At 54.5% G+C, this 15,110-nt stretch overlaps 1 protein-coding gene across 7 annotated transcripts in view; it reads left to right on the top strand.

Moving 5' to 3' along the window:
• The window catches only part of disp3 (dispatched RND transporter family member 3), a 717,999-nt gene that overhangs the window by 501,540 nt on the left and 201,349 nt on the right, over window positions 1-15,110 (top strand). For all 7 annotated transcript variants that reach the window (XM_038821800.1, XM_038821802.1, XM_038821804.1 and 4 more), the window contains one exon: window positions 4,615-4,775. In XM_038821800.1, coding sequence (XP_038677728.1) covers window positions 4,615-4,775 — 161 coding nt within the window. The remainder of the gene's footprint in view (window positions 1-4,614; window positions 4,776-15,110) is intronic.

Raw genomic sequence — 15,110 nt, 5'->3', positions numbered from 1 at the left:
CTTTTAAGAGCCCGCTGTGGTGGTATGACTAGGAGCGCTGCCATTGGTGCAGAGCACCGGTTTCCCATTTGCTCTGGCTGGTCATGTGCCTCACGGCTGATTGACTGAGACTAGTCATGTGACTGCTCACCAATTGGTCGAGAGGCAAGTAGACCCCGCCTCCAAGGCAGGGTATAAGTACCCAGAGGTCCCGGCGGTCGGCCTTTCACTGTAGTCGACCACCGGGCTAACATCTAGCTGATTAAAGCCTAAGTTTGGACCTTCATCGTGTCTCACATCCAATTGATGGTACATCACCCGCAACGGCGCTTTTTTGACTTTTCCCCGGGGGGAAACACAGCCAGTGTGCCCAGCAACTGGTGGATGGACTGGACTCGCAGTGGAGCAGTCCAAAAGTCGGCTTTACAGCAGAGGAAGGCGAGAGGCAGAAAAAGCAAGATGGCGGCGTGCGGGGAAGCAGCAGCAGCGTGACAGCAGTGGGCGCGGGAGCAGCAGGAGCGAAGATGGGAGGTAGGGGGCCTGGCGCAGCCCAATCTGTGTGGATATTATTGGGCGGCGAATATGGCGATGATTCGCAGGTGGGTGACGGAAGGGGAGGGTGACGCATGGAAGAGATTGGAGGTGGCGTCCTGTGCGGGTACGAGTCTGTGGCGTCCTGTGCGGGTACGAGTCTGTGGCGTCCTGTGCGGGTACGAGTCTGGAGGCTTTGGTGACGGCCCCACTTCCACTCCCCCCGGCAAAGTACTCCACGAGTCCGGTGGTGGTTGCGTCCCTTAAAATCTGGGGACAGTGGAGGCGGCATAGGGGGAAAGTGAAGGCCTCAGTTTGGGCTCCAATATGGGGTAATCACCGTTTTGCGCCGGGGAGAACGGGTGGGGGATTTGGGAGTTGGCACAGGGCAGGCATCAGACAGTTTGGGGACCTCTTCCTGGATGGGAAGTTCGCAACTCTGGAGGAGCTGGTGGGGAAGTGGAACCTCCCCCCTGGGAACGCTTTTAGGTATATGCAGGTCAAGGCATTTGTTAAGAGGCAGGTGGCAGAGTTTCCGCGGCTGCCGCCAAAGGGGGTGCAAGATAGGGTGCTTTCAGGGACGTGATTAGGTGAAGGAAAGATCTCGGCTATTTACCAGCTGATGCAGGAGGAGGAGGAGGCCTCAGTAGAAGAGCTCAAAGCAAAGTGGGAGGAAGAGCTAGGGGAAGAGATTGAAGATGGAGGGTGAATTCCTCCTCCTCTTGCGCACGGCTCAGCCTAATTCAGCAGAAGGTGCTGCATAGGGCTCACATGACGGGGCAATGATGAGCCGGTTCTTCGGAGGGGAAGACAGGTGCGGGAGGTGTTCGGGTGGCCTGGCGAACCACACCCATATGTTCTGGGCTTGTCCGGGCTTGGAGAGGTTTTGGAAGGGTGTGGCGGGGACTTTGTCGGAAGTGGTTGGGTCTAGGATCAAGCCGGGCTGGGGGCTCGCGATCTTTGGGGTAGCTTCGGAGCCGGGAGTGCAGGAGCGAGAGAGGCCGGCATTCTGGCCTTTGCGTCTCTAGTAGCCCGGCGCAGGATTCTGTCACGGTGGAGGGATACGCGGCCCCCGAGTTCGGAGGCCTGGATCAACGACATGGCTGGGTTCATCAAGCTGGAGAAGGTTAAGTTTGCCCTGAGGGGATCGGTACAGGGGTTCTTTCGGCGGTGGCAGCCCTTTCTCGACTTCCTGGCGAAGGGGTAGAGAGTGGTCGGTCTCAGCAGCAACTTGGGGGGGGGGGGGGGGGGGGGTGGGTTTAGGGATGGTTAGGGGGTTTGGTTTTGGCGGCGGTGGGTTTGCTATGTTGTTATTTTCTTCTTTCTTGTATTGCTGTTGGTTTTTTGTTATTATTTATTTTGGGGGGGTGAATTCTTTTCTTGTGTTGGTGTGGAAACACGCCTTGTTTGTTTTAAATTGTGGGGAGAAAATTTGTTATTGAAAAACTTGAATAAATTTTATTTTTTTTTTAAAATTATTGTATGTAAAAGTGAATCCAGTATATAGGTGGAAAAGATAAAGTAGGAGAAAAATGCAAGGACAAGAGGGACTGGTCATTGTAATGGACACATTTTCAACCAGCTAAGCACAGTTTCTAAACAAGTTGAACAAATGAGCAGAATAAATAAAGATCATAGAATCATAGAATTTACAGTGCAGAAGGAGGCCATTTGGCCCATGGAAAGGGCACCCTACTTAAGCCCACACCTCCACCCTATCCCCATAACCCAGTAATCCCACCTAACCCTTTTTTTGGGACACTAAGGGAAATTTATCGTGGCCAGTCCACCTAACCTGCACGCCTTTGGACTGTGGGAGGAAACCGGAGCACCCGGTGGAAACACACGCAAATTTTTTTTTAAAATTTGAATAGATATGTAATTTTTAGTGACAAGTCACACTGCGTATGATTTTTCCTGCTGGACAGAATTGATTTCTGTCTTTTGTAATTTGATTCTGGACATTAAAATATAATTATTAATATAGCATAAAGCTTTTGAATGTCAGTAATGGTTTCAGTTATAATGAGCTAATGAAATAGACCATTAATGGCTTTTCTTTCAGAATGTTTTTCAGTTTTAGCCCAGAGAATTCCTTTGACTGGTTCTTCACAGAATATGAAACAGAGAGGCACGATTGTGGGCTGCCAGGCTGCACTTGCCAGGCCGGCTGGGGTGACGGCGTGCGGGCGGTGGCGGGGACAGTGGGGGGGGAGGGGGGTACAGGGGGACCGTGGGGCCAGGGTGAACCCCCCACTAGACAAGAGTGGTGTCAAGGCACGGACTGCCAATGCCGCGGCCTGTAAGGTAGCCATCTTGCTGTGCACCCTACTGACCACCCACCTTGGCCCTGGTTCTGCAGAGTGACACCAGCCGTTTGGGTGCCCCATCCCTCACTCCCGCACCCTACCCTCCGACATACCCCCCACCACCCAACTGGCTGTCACCCGCTGGCAGCCCAGCCAAGGCAGCCCCCACGGGAGCGCTGGCCAGGGGCCACGGACTATACCGTTGGCAAGGGCAGCACCAGGCCACAGTACCCCTGGCAGCAGGGATAGGCGCCAGGGCTAGAGGTCCCCATAGTGCCAGGCACCAACAGGGCCAGGGGTGCAGAGATGGGGGTGGGCATGTGGGGGCAGAGCCAGGTGAACCTGGTGTCCACAGGGGTACACATATGCTAACATATATCACCCCTGCAGACATGGATATTGGAATTCAACCAGTAATGGTGGACTTTCTTCTAATCACCGCAGCCCTGGGGGATGCCCTGTGGCTATACATGCTGCCGCTGCCCGGGGAGGAGGAAGCTGCAACAGCGGAGAGTGCCCCAAAGGAACAGGAGGCAGCCACCCAGGATGGAGAGCCAGCTGCCCAACAGGCTGAGGAGGAGGAGGTGCCATCTGAGACCTCGTGTGTACTGCAGCACCTGTTATTCGAGGACCTGCCAGACCTGGGACTGGATTCTCCGATTTTGAGACTATATCCAAAGGAAGGGTCTGGTTTTACAACAAAAAAAATCGGCGAGACCCCAGCACCGATACTCCGACCGGTGACGGGCTAGCAGCACATAGCGCCACATAGAATGCACGGCCTTCCCGAGCAGGCAGGCACGATAGCACAGTGGTTAGCACAGTTGTTTCACAGCTCAACGGTCCCAGGTTCAATTCCCGGCTTGCGTCACCGTCTGTGCGGAGTCTCTGCGTTCTCCCCGTGTCTGCGTGGGATTCCTCCAGGTACTCTGGTGTCCTCCCACAGTCCGAAGATGTGCAGGTTCGGTGGATTGGCTATGCTAAATTGCCCCTAGTGTCCAAAAAAGGTTAGGTGGAGTTACGGGTGGAGGTGTGGGGATAGGGTGGAGGTGTGAGCTTAGGTAGGGTGCTCTTTCCAAGGGCCGGTGCAGACTTGATGGGCCGAATGGCCTCCTGCACTGTAAATTCTATGCTTCTGGGATATAAAAGCTGGAGAGTTGCTGGGTCCATGGCCGCGCATGCGCATGGCGACGACCTGCAGCGGCCGCGTGCAGACTCAACCTGTCAGATAGTGCCACCCCGCGTGCCACCCCCCACCAGTCCCCCCAGCTCACGTTGAAGCCCTTCCGGCCAGCAGCACATCTCATTATGGGCGGGATTCAGATCACGATGCCTTGCGGGAACTTGTTAGATCTCGTGAGGCCTAACAAGCATTGTAAAGCTTACAAGAGGCCTCTCGCAAGATTTAACATCCTCGTCGTGTCCTGAGTCGGGCACCTTTTTTGGAACAAAGGGCAATTTAGCATAGCCAATCCACCTAACCTGCACATCTTTGGACAGTGGGTGGAAACCGGAGTACCTGGAGGAAACCCACGTAAACACGGGGAGAGCGTGCAGACTCCGCACAGACAGTGACCAAAACCAGGAATCGAACCTGGGACCCCGGAGCTGTGAAGCAACTGTGCTGACCACTATGCTACCGTGAAAGCATTTAAAATAAATGTTAAGGTGGCTGACATAGGAATTTCAGCCAAGCACATTGACATATATATGAGATTTCACCCTATACTTTGAAAGGGTCAAAAAGCCGGGTGTATTTTTTTTGTTTTTTCAGCAATAAACATTGTATTTTCAGGGGTTGACGATGTTTTTGTTTTCATCAACACTTTTCGACAAGCAAGCCACCTTCGAGACCCACAGGAGAGGATGATTCATACCATCAAAACAGCGGGGAAAGCCACCTTCTTCACCTCATTCACCACAGCTGCCGCCTATGGGGCAAATATATTTTCCCAGGTTAGTTAATTATAACAGATTTTGTGCTGTGCAGGCTGCTAATTGATTCCATTTATGTGATTGACATACTTCTCTGTTTATTTCTGCTTTCATTTTTTTGCTCAATAATGTTTGCTTTCAATACCAAATTCAAGGCTGGCTAATATTCCAAAGAATGAGCTTTTAAGTAAAATCTATTGATTAGGTGAACCAGAAGCTCACAATGGCCATTCCAGTTTTGCCTAATGTTCAGGGTACACCAATGCAGATGGAAGTAGGTACTTACAATGCTGTGTGCACACCAAATGGAACCAGCAATGGGGACATCAGTTATGAGAAGAGACTTGGAGAAACTGGAATTGTTTTGTCGAACAGCAAAGGTTAAGGGGAGATTTACCAAAGACATTCAAAATTCGCAAGTTTCTTTGTCGAGTTGATAAAGAGTAATTGGTTCTACTGGCAGGAGGTTGGGTAAACAGGTTAGCGGAATTAAATGAGTCGAGTTCTTCAGACCGTATGACACTTTAATAAAATAGCTTTATTTGCCACATGCATGCGGGACAGCTAAAACTCAGCTGTCTTAACTATAGCTCGGTCCAAGTCACTCTGGCCCACAAAGCTATCTTGCACATCTGATACAGTTTTGGATAGTCCGGACTAATTCAAAAGAATGCAAGGTGATTCAAAGTACTACAATACAATCGATTATTGATACCGGCAGTTTGATTAGGTTACAGTCACTTCCCCAATTAGATGACGTGGATTCCTTGTCTGACATACTCTACGTTTAATTGTTCAGTGGACACATCTTGTCCATCTGCTTTGCAATACAAAAGGACATCCTTTCATAATATCCACTCATGTATATAATGAGATGCAGACAGGCAGTGATTGACACATAGGATGACCAGTAAGCACACAGTACAGTGCAGCCAATCATCAGACAGGACACAGGTTTCCCGCTCTCTCGGGACCCAGCTACTGAGACAGCCAGAGTCCATGAGCTAGCAAGTGCAAACACCATGCGGTAGCTAGTAGGTCTGGTCAGGCTACTACAAGGTCACCAGTCAGATCAGTATAGTGTCGACCCACAGCTATGATGTGGAGATGCCGGCGTTGGACTGGGGTGAGCACAGTAAGAAGTCTTACAACACCAGGTTAAAGTCCAACAGGTTTGTTTCAAACACGAGCTTTCGGAGCACGGCTCCTTCTTCAGATTTCACCTGAAGAAGGAGCCGTGCTCCGAAAGCTCGTGTTTGAAACAAACCTGTTGGACTTTAACCTGGTGTTGTAAGACTTCTTACTGTACCCACAGCTGAATATGTAATTAGTTCTATAGTTGAATAAAACAGTGTTAGAACTTCTCCAGTGTGTTAGACGTCTGTTTCTAACTTCCCTTTGGGTTTGAGAGATTATAAGGCTCACCTTTTCCAGAAATTCCCTTCCCTGCTGTCCCATCCTCCATTTTCCCTACTACAACAGGGTTAAGTTAATTGGCAATAGAACCAAAAGGGGAATAAGGGGCGGGATTGTCTGATTGGACAGAGAATAGGTTCTGACGGCAAAATTGCGAGGGTGCCGATTTGATGCCAAATCGCAATTCTCTGTCACCTCAACAGCGGTGTCAATGCGGTCCAGAACACGCAGACGGTTAACACAGTTTGCATGTCATTAGCGAGTCTGACTTGTGCTCTCCGGGGCCTCCAGGATTCTCCGCCTCTGATGGGCCGAGTTCCCTTAAGCTTTTAAAAATCTTGAAACCAGCATCATGTCTGATGAGGAAGAGAGAGAGGAGGTATGACACAGAGACATGACTCTGGCCTGCTGGATCGGACACTGACTGGGCTGAGGGGGGCCCTGTCGGGGGAGGGGGAATGAAGGGGGAAATAGGCCGAGTGGCTGGGGTGACCGCCCACAGACTGGGGCGGTGTTCAGTCACGGACTGCGATTGCCGCGGCTTGCAAGGCAGCCATCTTGTTGCACATCCCACTGACCACCCACCTTGGCCCCCCACACCCCGTGGAGTAATACCCCTGGCAAGGACAATGTCAGCTGGTGGTACTCCTGGCATCAGGGACTTCGCCAGGACCAGATGCCGCACTGAGCCGGCCACCAATGGAACTAGGGGTGGGCAGATGGGGGGGAGGGGGAACATGCGGGGGCGGAGCATACAGTGCCAACCAAGATCACCATGTAGCCCGTTGGACCTGGTTGAGCACGGAGAGTATGCACCATGCTAACATGTCGGCCTTTCACCCCATGCAGACAATGGATATTGGATTACAACCAGCAATGATGGCCTCTCGGCTAGCCGCTGCAGCCCTGAGGGATGCCCTGAGGCTGTACGAGCTGGAGCTGCTCGAGGAGGAGGAAGTTGCAGCAGTGGAGCGAGCTCCAGAGGAACAGGGACCAGCTGCCCAGGCTGGAGAGTCGGCTGCCAACAAGCCGAGAAGGACGAAGAGGTGCAAAGGAGGCGCCACAAGAGGCCTTGTATATACCGTAGTACCTGTCATTCAAGGCCCTGTCAGACCGGGCATGCCGTTGATGACTCCAGCTGAGCAGGGTGACAGTGCAACATATCTGCCAGATCATGGGTCACCTGGCACCATGGGGGGTATGGGGAAGGTGCCAGTTGCCCTGAACTTTTACGTCACGGGTCCTTCCAGGCACCGAGTGGGGACCTGTCTGGGATCTCACAGGCCTCGGCGCACAGGTGCATTTGCATCATCACGGAGGCCCTGCATGCCAAGGCAACTCAATAAATCCATTTCAATGTGAACTGAGCCCACCAGGAATGCCCAGGCAGCGGGGTTCACCATTATCGATGGGATGCCCCTGGTCTAGAGGATGATCGATGGGATGTACGTCCCCCTATGTTCACCTGCAGTTGACAGGCCGCTCTACACAAACCGAAAGAGGTTCTACTCAATAAACGTGCAGTTGACATGTAACAATCAGATGCACATCATGCACGTCTACACCCGATACCCGGGCAGAGTGCGCAACGCCTTCATCCTGGCACATTCGACGCTTCCTGGAATGATCGAGACCCCCCTCCCTGCCCGCCCACCCTGGCTGGGGGATTGGCTCCCGAGTGTCAGGGGTTCGCCACTTCGGTCATGACTGATGACACCTATCGGAGGCCACAGACCGATGTGGAGACGCGCTACAATGACGCCCATACAGCAACCAGAAATGTGATCGAGCGGTGCTTCGGGCTCTCGAAAATACGATTCAGGTGCCTGAACCACTCTAGAGGGGCCCTCCAGTATGATGCTGAGACGGCCGCCTGCTTGTGCCAACCTGCTGTGTACTCCACAACACCGTGCAGCAGAGGGGTAGTGTGCTGGAGGAGGATGAACTCAAGGCCTTGTCCGGTGAGGAGGATGTGGGGGAGGGGATAATAGGTAGGACATGGAACCCAGACAGAAATGGGAGGCTGCATAACGTGTGCACCAGGGTCAACACGCACGGGATGCTCTGATCGCTTCTAGGCTCGCCAACTATGGGAGGGGTGAGACGAGCCAAGGGCACAGACACTGCAATCTATCCCACACATCTAGATACCCCCCTTCCCCCGGCCACCCTCTCGTCTGCAATCGCAATGTGATTACAGGCTGCACTATGGGGTGGGGGCCCTGGGCTGGCAGTACACTGGGTCTGGTCCATGGATTGGAGGATGATGACAACCTGCTCTATGATGAGCTCTGGTGCTCGCTATCGTTTGACAATGTCTGACAGCTGTCCATGGTAGCACTCTCCACTGTTCACATGGGTGATCCCTGCATGCGAGCTAGCCATTCCATCACATGGTCCTATTGAATCTCTGGGGTGACAGTGGTGGCGACCATCGGGGGGAGTGGGGAGGGAGGGCTAAGCTGCCCAGGCAAGATACAACGTTCAGCCAATCCCTCCAACCTCCAGCCAGCCCAGACCAGCCCACCCCTCACACCTACCTGATAGAGCACCAAAACAGGTTGTAACAGTGTGAACAGGTGTATACAGATTTGTGTCTTAACCCCTATAACTAAATTGTGCCCTGCACCCATGCCAACTTAACTGGTGTCCAACTTTCTGGCCTTACGGGCCCTAATGCTACGCCTTGATGGTTCCCTAGACAGTACAGCAGGAGTGGAGTTGGCCTGTTGTGATTCCCGCCCTGGGGAGGGGGGGTTAGTCCGAGGTGCTGCAGTGTAGCGGCATGTCCCCTGCGGGGGTCATCGGCACGGGCCCCATCACCTCCTCCTCCCTCGAGGTGCTCGACAGTGTCTGCCTTCTCGCGGCCAAGGAGCACAGGGAGTGGACCATCACCATCTGGGACCAAAGAGAAAATGCTGGAAAATCCATCTGGGATTGCTTTTATCCATCTGGGACTGCACCACCTCACCCATTGACTGTGCTACCACCTTCTGGGTTTGTGTCACATTAGTCAGTGACTGCGTTATCTCCCTCTGGGACTGGGCCTCTTCCCACTGTGTCTGTGCCACGCGGCCAGCGCCTGGGCAATGCTGCTGACATTCCCAGCCACGGCCTGCTATGACTGGGCCACGCTCAGGAGCGCCGCTGCGATTTCCAGGTGACTCTGGCACATGGTTGTATGTGAGGCAGCAACCCTGTCCTGGGCGTCAGCCAGTACCCGCACAGAATGCCCCAAACCTTGGACAGGCTGATCCATAGCCAACACCGTTGCCCCCAGTGCCTCCATCATGGACACCACCTGTGGGGTGTTGGCCTGGGTGTCACGCATGGCCTGCACCACCTCCTGCTCCTGCACTTGGTTGGAAGCCTCCAACTGCACTTGCAGGTATTGGATGCTCGCCAACAAACCCTCATGTAGTCCCTGGCTCTGCGACCGCATCGCCACAATCAATGGGACTGTCCGTTCCAGAAGCCAGAAATCCGTCTGGACGGAAGCTAATCCCTGGGGTTGGCCCACCATCCAACCGTCTGCCCCCTCGGGTGTCCCTACCTCCACCTGCTGTAGCGGCTCAGCTGTGTACTAAGCACAAGAGAGTGTCCCAGGAATCTCTTCACTAAAGTGCCCAACCGAGGTAAGTGTCTCTGGAATGCTGGAGGGTGCGGAGACAGCTGACAGGAAGTCAGCATCATCCTCAGACTCGAGACTCCAGGGCGTCGTACATCTCGGGTGGAGGGCTGGTTTACGAGCTGCTTTCAGCATTTCCGCTCGGCCTGGGGGGGGGGGGGGGGGGGGGGGGGGTTGAGGATAGTGGGCGGGTGAGGGTGGTGTGGGGACAAGGGCGAAAGTGGTGGGGGGTGAGGGTCGTATGGGGGTGGTGTTGGTGGGGGGTTTGACACACATGGGTAACCACAGCTCAGCAGGGACTCGCTGAACTCCACCCTGGCGACTCCCTTTCATCCGGGCTTCAGACCACATCCAGGGCCCTCTGCTCTGTCATGGTTAGGGACCGTAGGTCTGGCGGTCCCCCGCCAGTCTTCTCCCCTCCCGGCGGTTGTGGCAGCCTTCTCCTGGGGGCGGGGAAAGCGGATCCACCAAAAAAACGACAGTGTTATCAGTGTTAGACAGGCCATGGCCGCCGGTATGGTTGCTAACATGTGGTGCAGGGTGTGGGTTCACCCGGCCTCCGGGTTGACGGACGGGGGAGGTTTGGGTTATGGGTGTGTGGGACAGGGGTTGGTGGCAGGGGCACACTGTTGCCTGCTCACCCTGGCCTCCCCGAGGGGGGTCATGCAGTTTCTTCCATCGCTGCTGTCCGGTCCGGACGGTGTTACCTACGGTGCTGACCGCCTCTGCCATCTGCGCCTAGGCATGGCAAATTGGGGCTGCTGGCACCCTTCTTCCCGGGCCATGGTACAGGGTCCTCCACCACATCCAGGAGGGTCTCCAGTTCGGCATCCGTGAAGCATGGGGCCGCGTGTCTTGCAGCCATCCTGCAGACTGGGATATATGCAGCTGCAGCTTCTCAGCCTCCTGAGTGTCAATCTCGGACCCGGCAAATCCCGTACCATTTCTCATTGGTTCCTGGGACCGGTGAGGGGTTAGCAGCCGCGCCTGGTAAAACTCCCGATTCTCTTGCCAAAATCGGCTGGAAAATGGCCGGGTCCGTGGCCGCGCTTGTGCGTAGCGATGACCTGCAGCGGTCGTGCCGTACAACATGGCGGCAGTCTGACCTGCCAAATACTAACCCATGGCCACCCCCCGCAGCCCTTGCAGAAGCCTCCCCCGACAAGCAGCACGGTTCCCAGCTGACTGATGGCGCTGGACCCAGTCCGTGGCTGCCACGCCATGTCCCGACCGCTGAGACCACACGTCCCCTGCGTGGTCGGGAATTCGGCTCACTAGGGGCAGAGCACCGGGGAGGGCCATCCGATGACAGGCCAACGGTATTCCAACTGCACTCAACGCGATGATGCCATTTCGTAGTAGGCTAAGAATAAAAAACCGGCGTCAAACCGGCACCACCCCCGATTTGGGCGTCGGAAAGGATTCTCTGCCCGAGCGCCGATTACGATATCAGCGTCGGACAACGGAGAATCCCACCCATTGTCTCAGAAACAGAGAATCCCACCCAAGATTGTTTGTAATACAGTGTTGCAATATGGATTAATACATGAAATGGAAAAATTGTCAGGCTATGGGCAAAAAGAATGGAACTCATTCAAAGGCTTCTCAAAGAGCCAGCACAGATACGGTAGGATACGTGACTTCCTTCTGTATTTATTATTCTAGGATGTGGAATGTTGCCATTGTTAATTAATTTGATTGTAGTAACCCCATTGGCACAACCGAGATTGACTTGTTCAGCCTGTTCAATTTGCAGCATGGTGGTCTAAAGGATTAACAGCGGAGTTGAGACCATTGGCGAGATTCTCCAGGCTCGTTGTGCTCTTTCCTGAGCGAAACTGAGCTGGTGAATAGCGGGAGAGGCCGGAAATGAGAACCGTGCCAGGCACCAAACAGTTTGCGATACAACTGGCCCACTCCCGTATGCGAAATCGGGACCCCGCCATAGCCTGGTGAGAAACCAATTATCACCACTTAAGCCCTATTTCCATACAATTAACGGGAGTGACCATATATCCAATGGGCTCCAATGATTCAGCGTCTTACCCAGCAAGGCGCCAATTAGTATTTCTTTTTAAAAACGTGATCCTGGCAATAGGGCTCCTGCGGGGAGCTGAGGAGTTGAGTGGCCATCTTTGCTCACAGGCAAAGATCATGGGATGCTGGGTTTGCTGCCCCAGTGCTTAGCGGGAGTGGGGGGAGGCACTGGGCGGGTAACACGTGGCATCACCATGCCAACCCCTGGATCGTGTACCCATTCTGGGGGTATCCCTCGCCCCTGCCCGTCTGCTTCACCCCCACCAACTGCCGAAGGCTCTGGCCTTGCAGTCAAAGGCTATTGCTAATAGAGAATTGGCTATCATCGTTAAGTTAGCACTTCACACAAACCAAGTTGATTCCCGTGGGGGGCCGGCCATGTAGCATGTGGGAATCATTACCTAGCATTCCATACAGACCAAAATGCCTGGATACTGTGCCTGAACACTGCGTGAGGCAACATCACACACGCTGCAGCCAACATCCGAATAGCCAGGGGATGAGACACAGCTTCAGGGACATGTCCACCAGAGGGTGGGTGAGTGCAACGAGGAGGGGACCAGAGCCCGGGCCCGGTGATGTTATGTGTGGTGTTTGGGATGCAGTATCTGGGGTCCGGTGAGGGGGACCCGCTGCGGCAGGGAGCGTGTGGATAGGGCGTCCCAGGTGTAGGGGACGGGGATGAATGGATTGTACCAGGGTGGGAGCCACTGATGTTTGTCAGTCTAACACCCTCTCTGAATTTGTTACAGATATGGAACAATATGGGCGGTATTTTGGACCTAGTGCTGCTGCTGGTAGGCCGGGCAGCCAGGCGCTGCCCTCACCCCACACCCTGAGAACCCGACCACCCATCAAGCCAGGGAGGGACCCAGAGGGCTACGGTGTATAGGGGTCCCTGGTCATTTGAACGAATGATGGACAGCACATGTCAAAGGAGGCACCATCTCAGTGAGGAGATGTTGCGGTGTCTGTGCCATGTCCTCGGGGATATAGCACCACGTGTAGGAGGAGGACACCCGCTCCCGGTAGCCATCAACGTCACTGCAGCCCTGAACTTTTACGGCTCGGGATCATTCCACGGCCCAAGCAAAATGCGTGGCATCTCGCGGGCCAAGTGCATCCGACAGGTCTCGTATATGTTTGCCTAAGGGGAAAACTATATCAATTTTGACATGGACCAAGCCCAACAGGATGCCCGAGCAGCAGGACTCTCCACCATCGTCGGGATTCCCCAGCTCCAGGGGCTTATGGACTGCACGCATATCACCTTGCCATCACCGGGCCATCTGGGCGTGCCCTTGGTTAACAGGAAGGGGTTCCACTCTCTGAACATACAGCTCGTGTGTGACCATCACACGAAGATCATGCACATTGTGCACGCTTCCCAGGGAGTGTGCACGACAGCTACATCCTGGGGCAGTCAATCATCCCCGGCCTCTTCGAGGACCATCCTAGGATTGGAGGCTGGCTCCTGGGAGATAAGGGGTACCCGCTGAGGACCTGACTAATGACGCCAGTACGGAGGCCGGAGACTGAAGCGGAGACCCGATACAATGAGACCGATGTGCCCACCCGAGCTGTCATTGAGAGTGCATCGCACTGCCCAAATGGGGTTCCGATGCTTCGACCACTCTGGTGGTGCCCAGCATACACCTCTGTTGTGCCCTTCACAACCTGGCACAGAAGTTGGCGGTTGGAGATGAGGAACATATACCCACCTTCAAGGAGGAGGAGGACGAGAAGCAGGATGATGATGGTGAGGATGCACCGGACCAGCAGGGGCTGGAGAACAATCTGGGGAGGAACCGGATGACCAGCTGAGCAGCAGGTCTGGTGGCTGCAGCGGGGGTCCGGCAAGCCAGGCGGGTCAAGGAGGCCCTCATACCCGCCCACTTCACATAGGACGTGGCCTGGTCCATTATCGATACGTTAACCACTGCCACTTCCCACCCTCCCAGAGTCTGTGTCACATCACTCCAGGATGCTGGGACTGTGTTGGCACCATCAGCGGGTCACTGTCAAGGGCAGGGGTTTGATGATAACCTGCAGAGAGTTGAGCGCCAGTGCTTTTCATTCTATGCCAGTCTGATTGCTGCCTGTCTGCTGAGTTCTCGTTCATACCCATGACATGCACGCGGTGTGCCCGGGGAGGGGGAGTTGCCTGGAGCCATGGGCCAAGGGTTCGGAGGTCGAGCCCTTGCGCAGAAAGTGCCAGAGGCATCATACTGAACATAGAACATACAGTGCAGAAAGAGACCATTCAACTCATTGAGTCTGCACCGACCCACTTAAGCCCTCACTTCCACCCTAACCCCTCCTAACCCTTTTTGGTCACTAAGGGCAACTTATCATGACGAATCCACCTAACCTGCACGCCTTTGGACTGTGGGAGGAAACCGGAGCACCTGGAGGAAACCCACGCAGACACGGGGAAATCATGCAGTCTCCGCACAGACAGTGACCCACTGCTTGTGGTCAAGGGTTTTTAATGTGTCACAGGTGTCCAACGATTTCCAACTCTCCTAATGGTGCCATCCCCAACACCCCCTCACCCCCCTCATTACCAGCTACCTACCCCCACGCAGTGATCCTCAATATGCTTTACATTTCTTGTTCTACTGATACATCTGGATGTGTCTCCAGGGTGCACATCTAAGATGGAGGCAGCCAGCTGCTTACCACATCCCGTGACCTTCGATGCCAGTGGTGTGCGTCCTCTGGGGGCTCTGGGGCCGGAGGGCCCCGCCACACTTGTTGACGTCACATGCACAGCCGTGCCACCCTGTCCCATGTACTGACTTTGAGATGCGGCCTCATCAGAGGGGTGAAACTCAGGGGGAGCTGGAGGCCATTATCCCCACTCCATGGGGCCAATCCTCCCGCTTTGTGCCTGTTGGGCCCCGGGGTTCACCTCGGGACAGCTTGTTCGAGCTGCATCCTGGGATCCAGCAGACCTCCCACTGCTGTCTCACCTGCCTCCACCCGATGTACATCAACAACTGTGTGGTGCGCACCAGGTTGTGCCTCAGAAGCCTGTATAACATTTTCCACCAAGGTGCATGTATCTGCGCTGCTGGATGGTGGGAATGACAGCTGTGACGCATCGATTGTGGCATCCTCGGATTTCTCCTCCAAGGTGGTCTCGTGGGAGGCAGTGGAGTGGCACACCCCTGATGGGCCTGCGCCAACTGGTGGAGGACTTGTGGGAGAATGGACATATAGTCAGTGGGAAGGATGGGTCAGTCAGTATGGCAATAACAACTCACTTGTGG

Source organism: Scyliorhinus canicula, chromosome 16, assembly GCF_902713615.1.
Source record: "Scyliorhinus canicula chromosome 16, sScyCan1.1, whole genome shotgun sequence".
In the NCBI taxonomy this organism is placed as follows: domain Eukaryota; kingdom Metazoa; phylum Chordata; class Chondrichthyes; order Carcharhiniformes; family Scyliorhinidae; genus Scyliorhinus; species Scyliorhinus canicula.
This window is presented reverse-complemented; position numbering and strand designations above follow the sequence as displayed.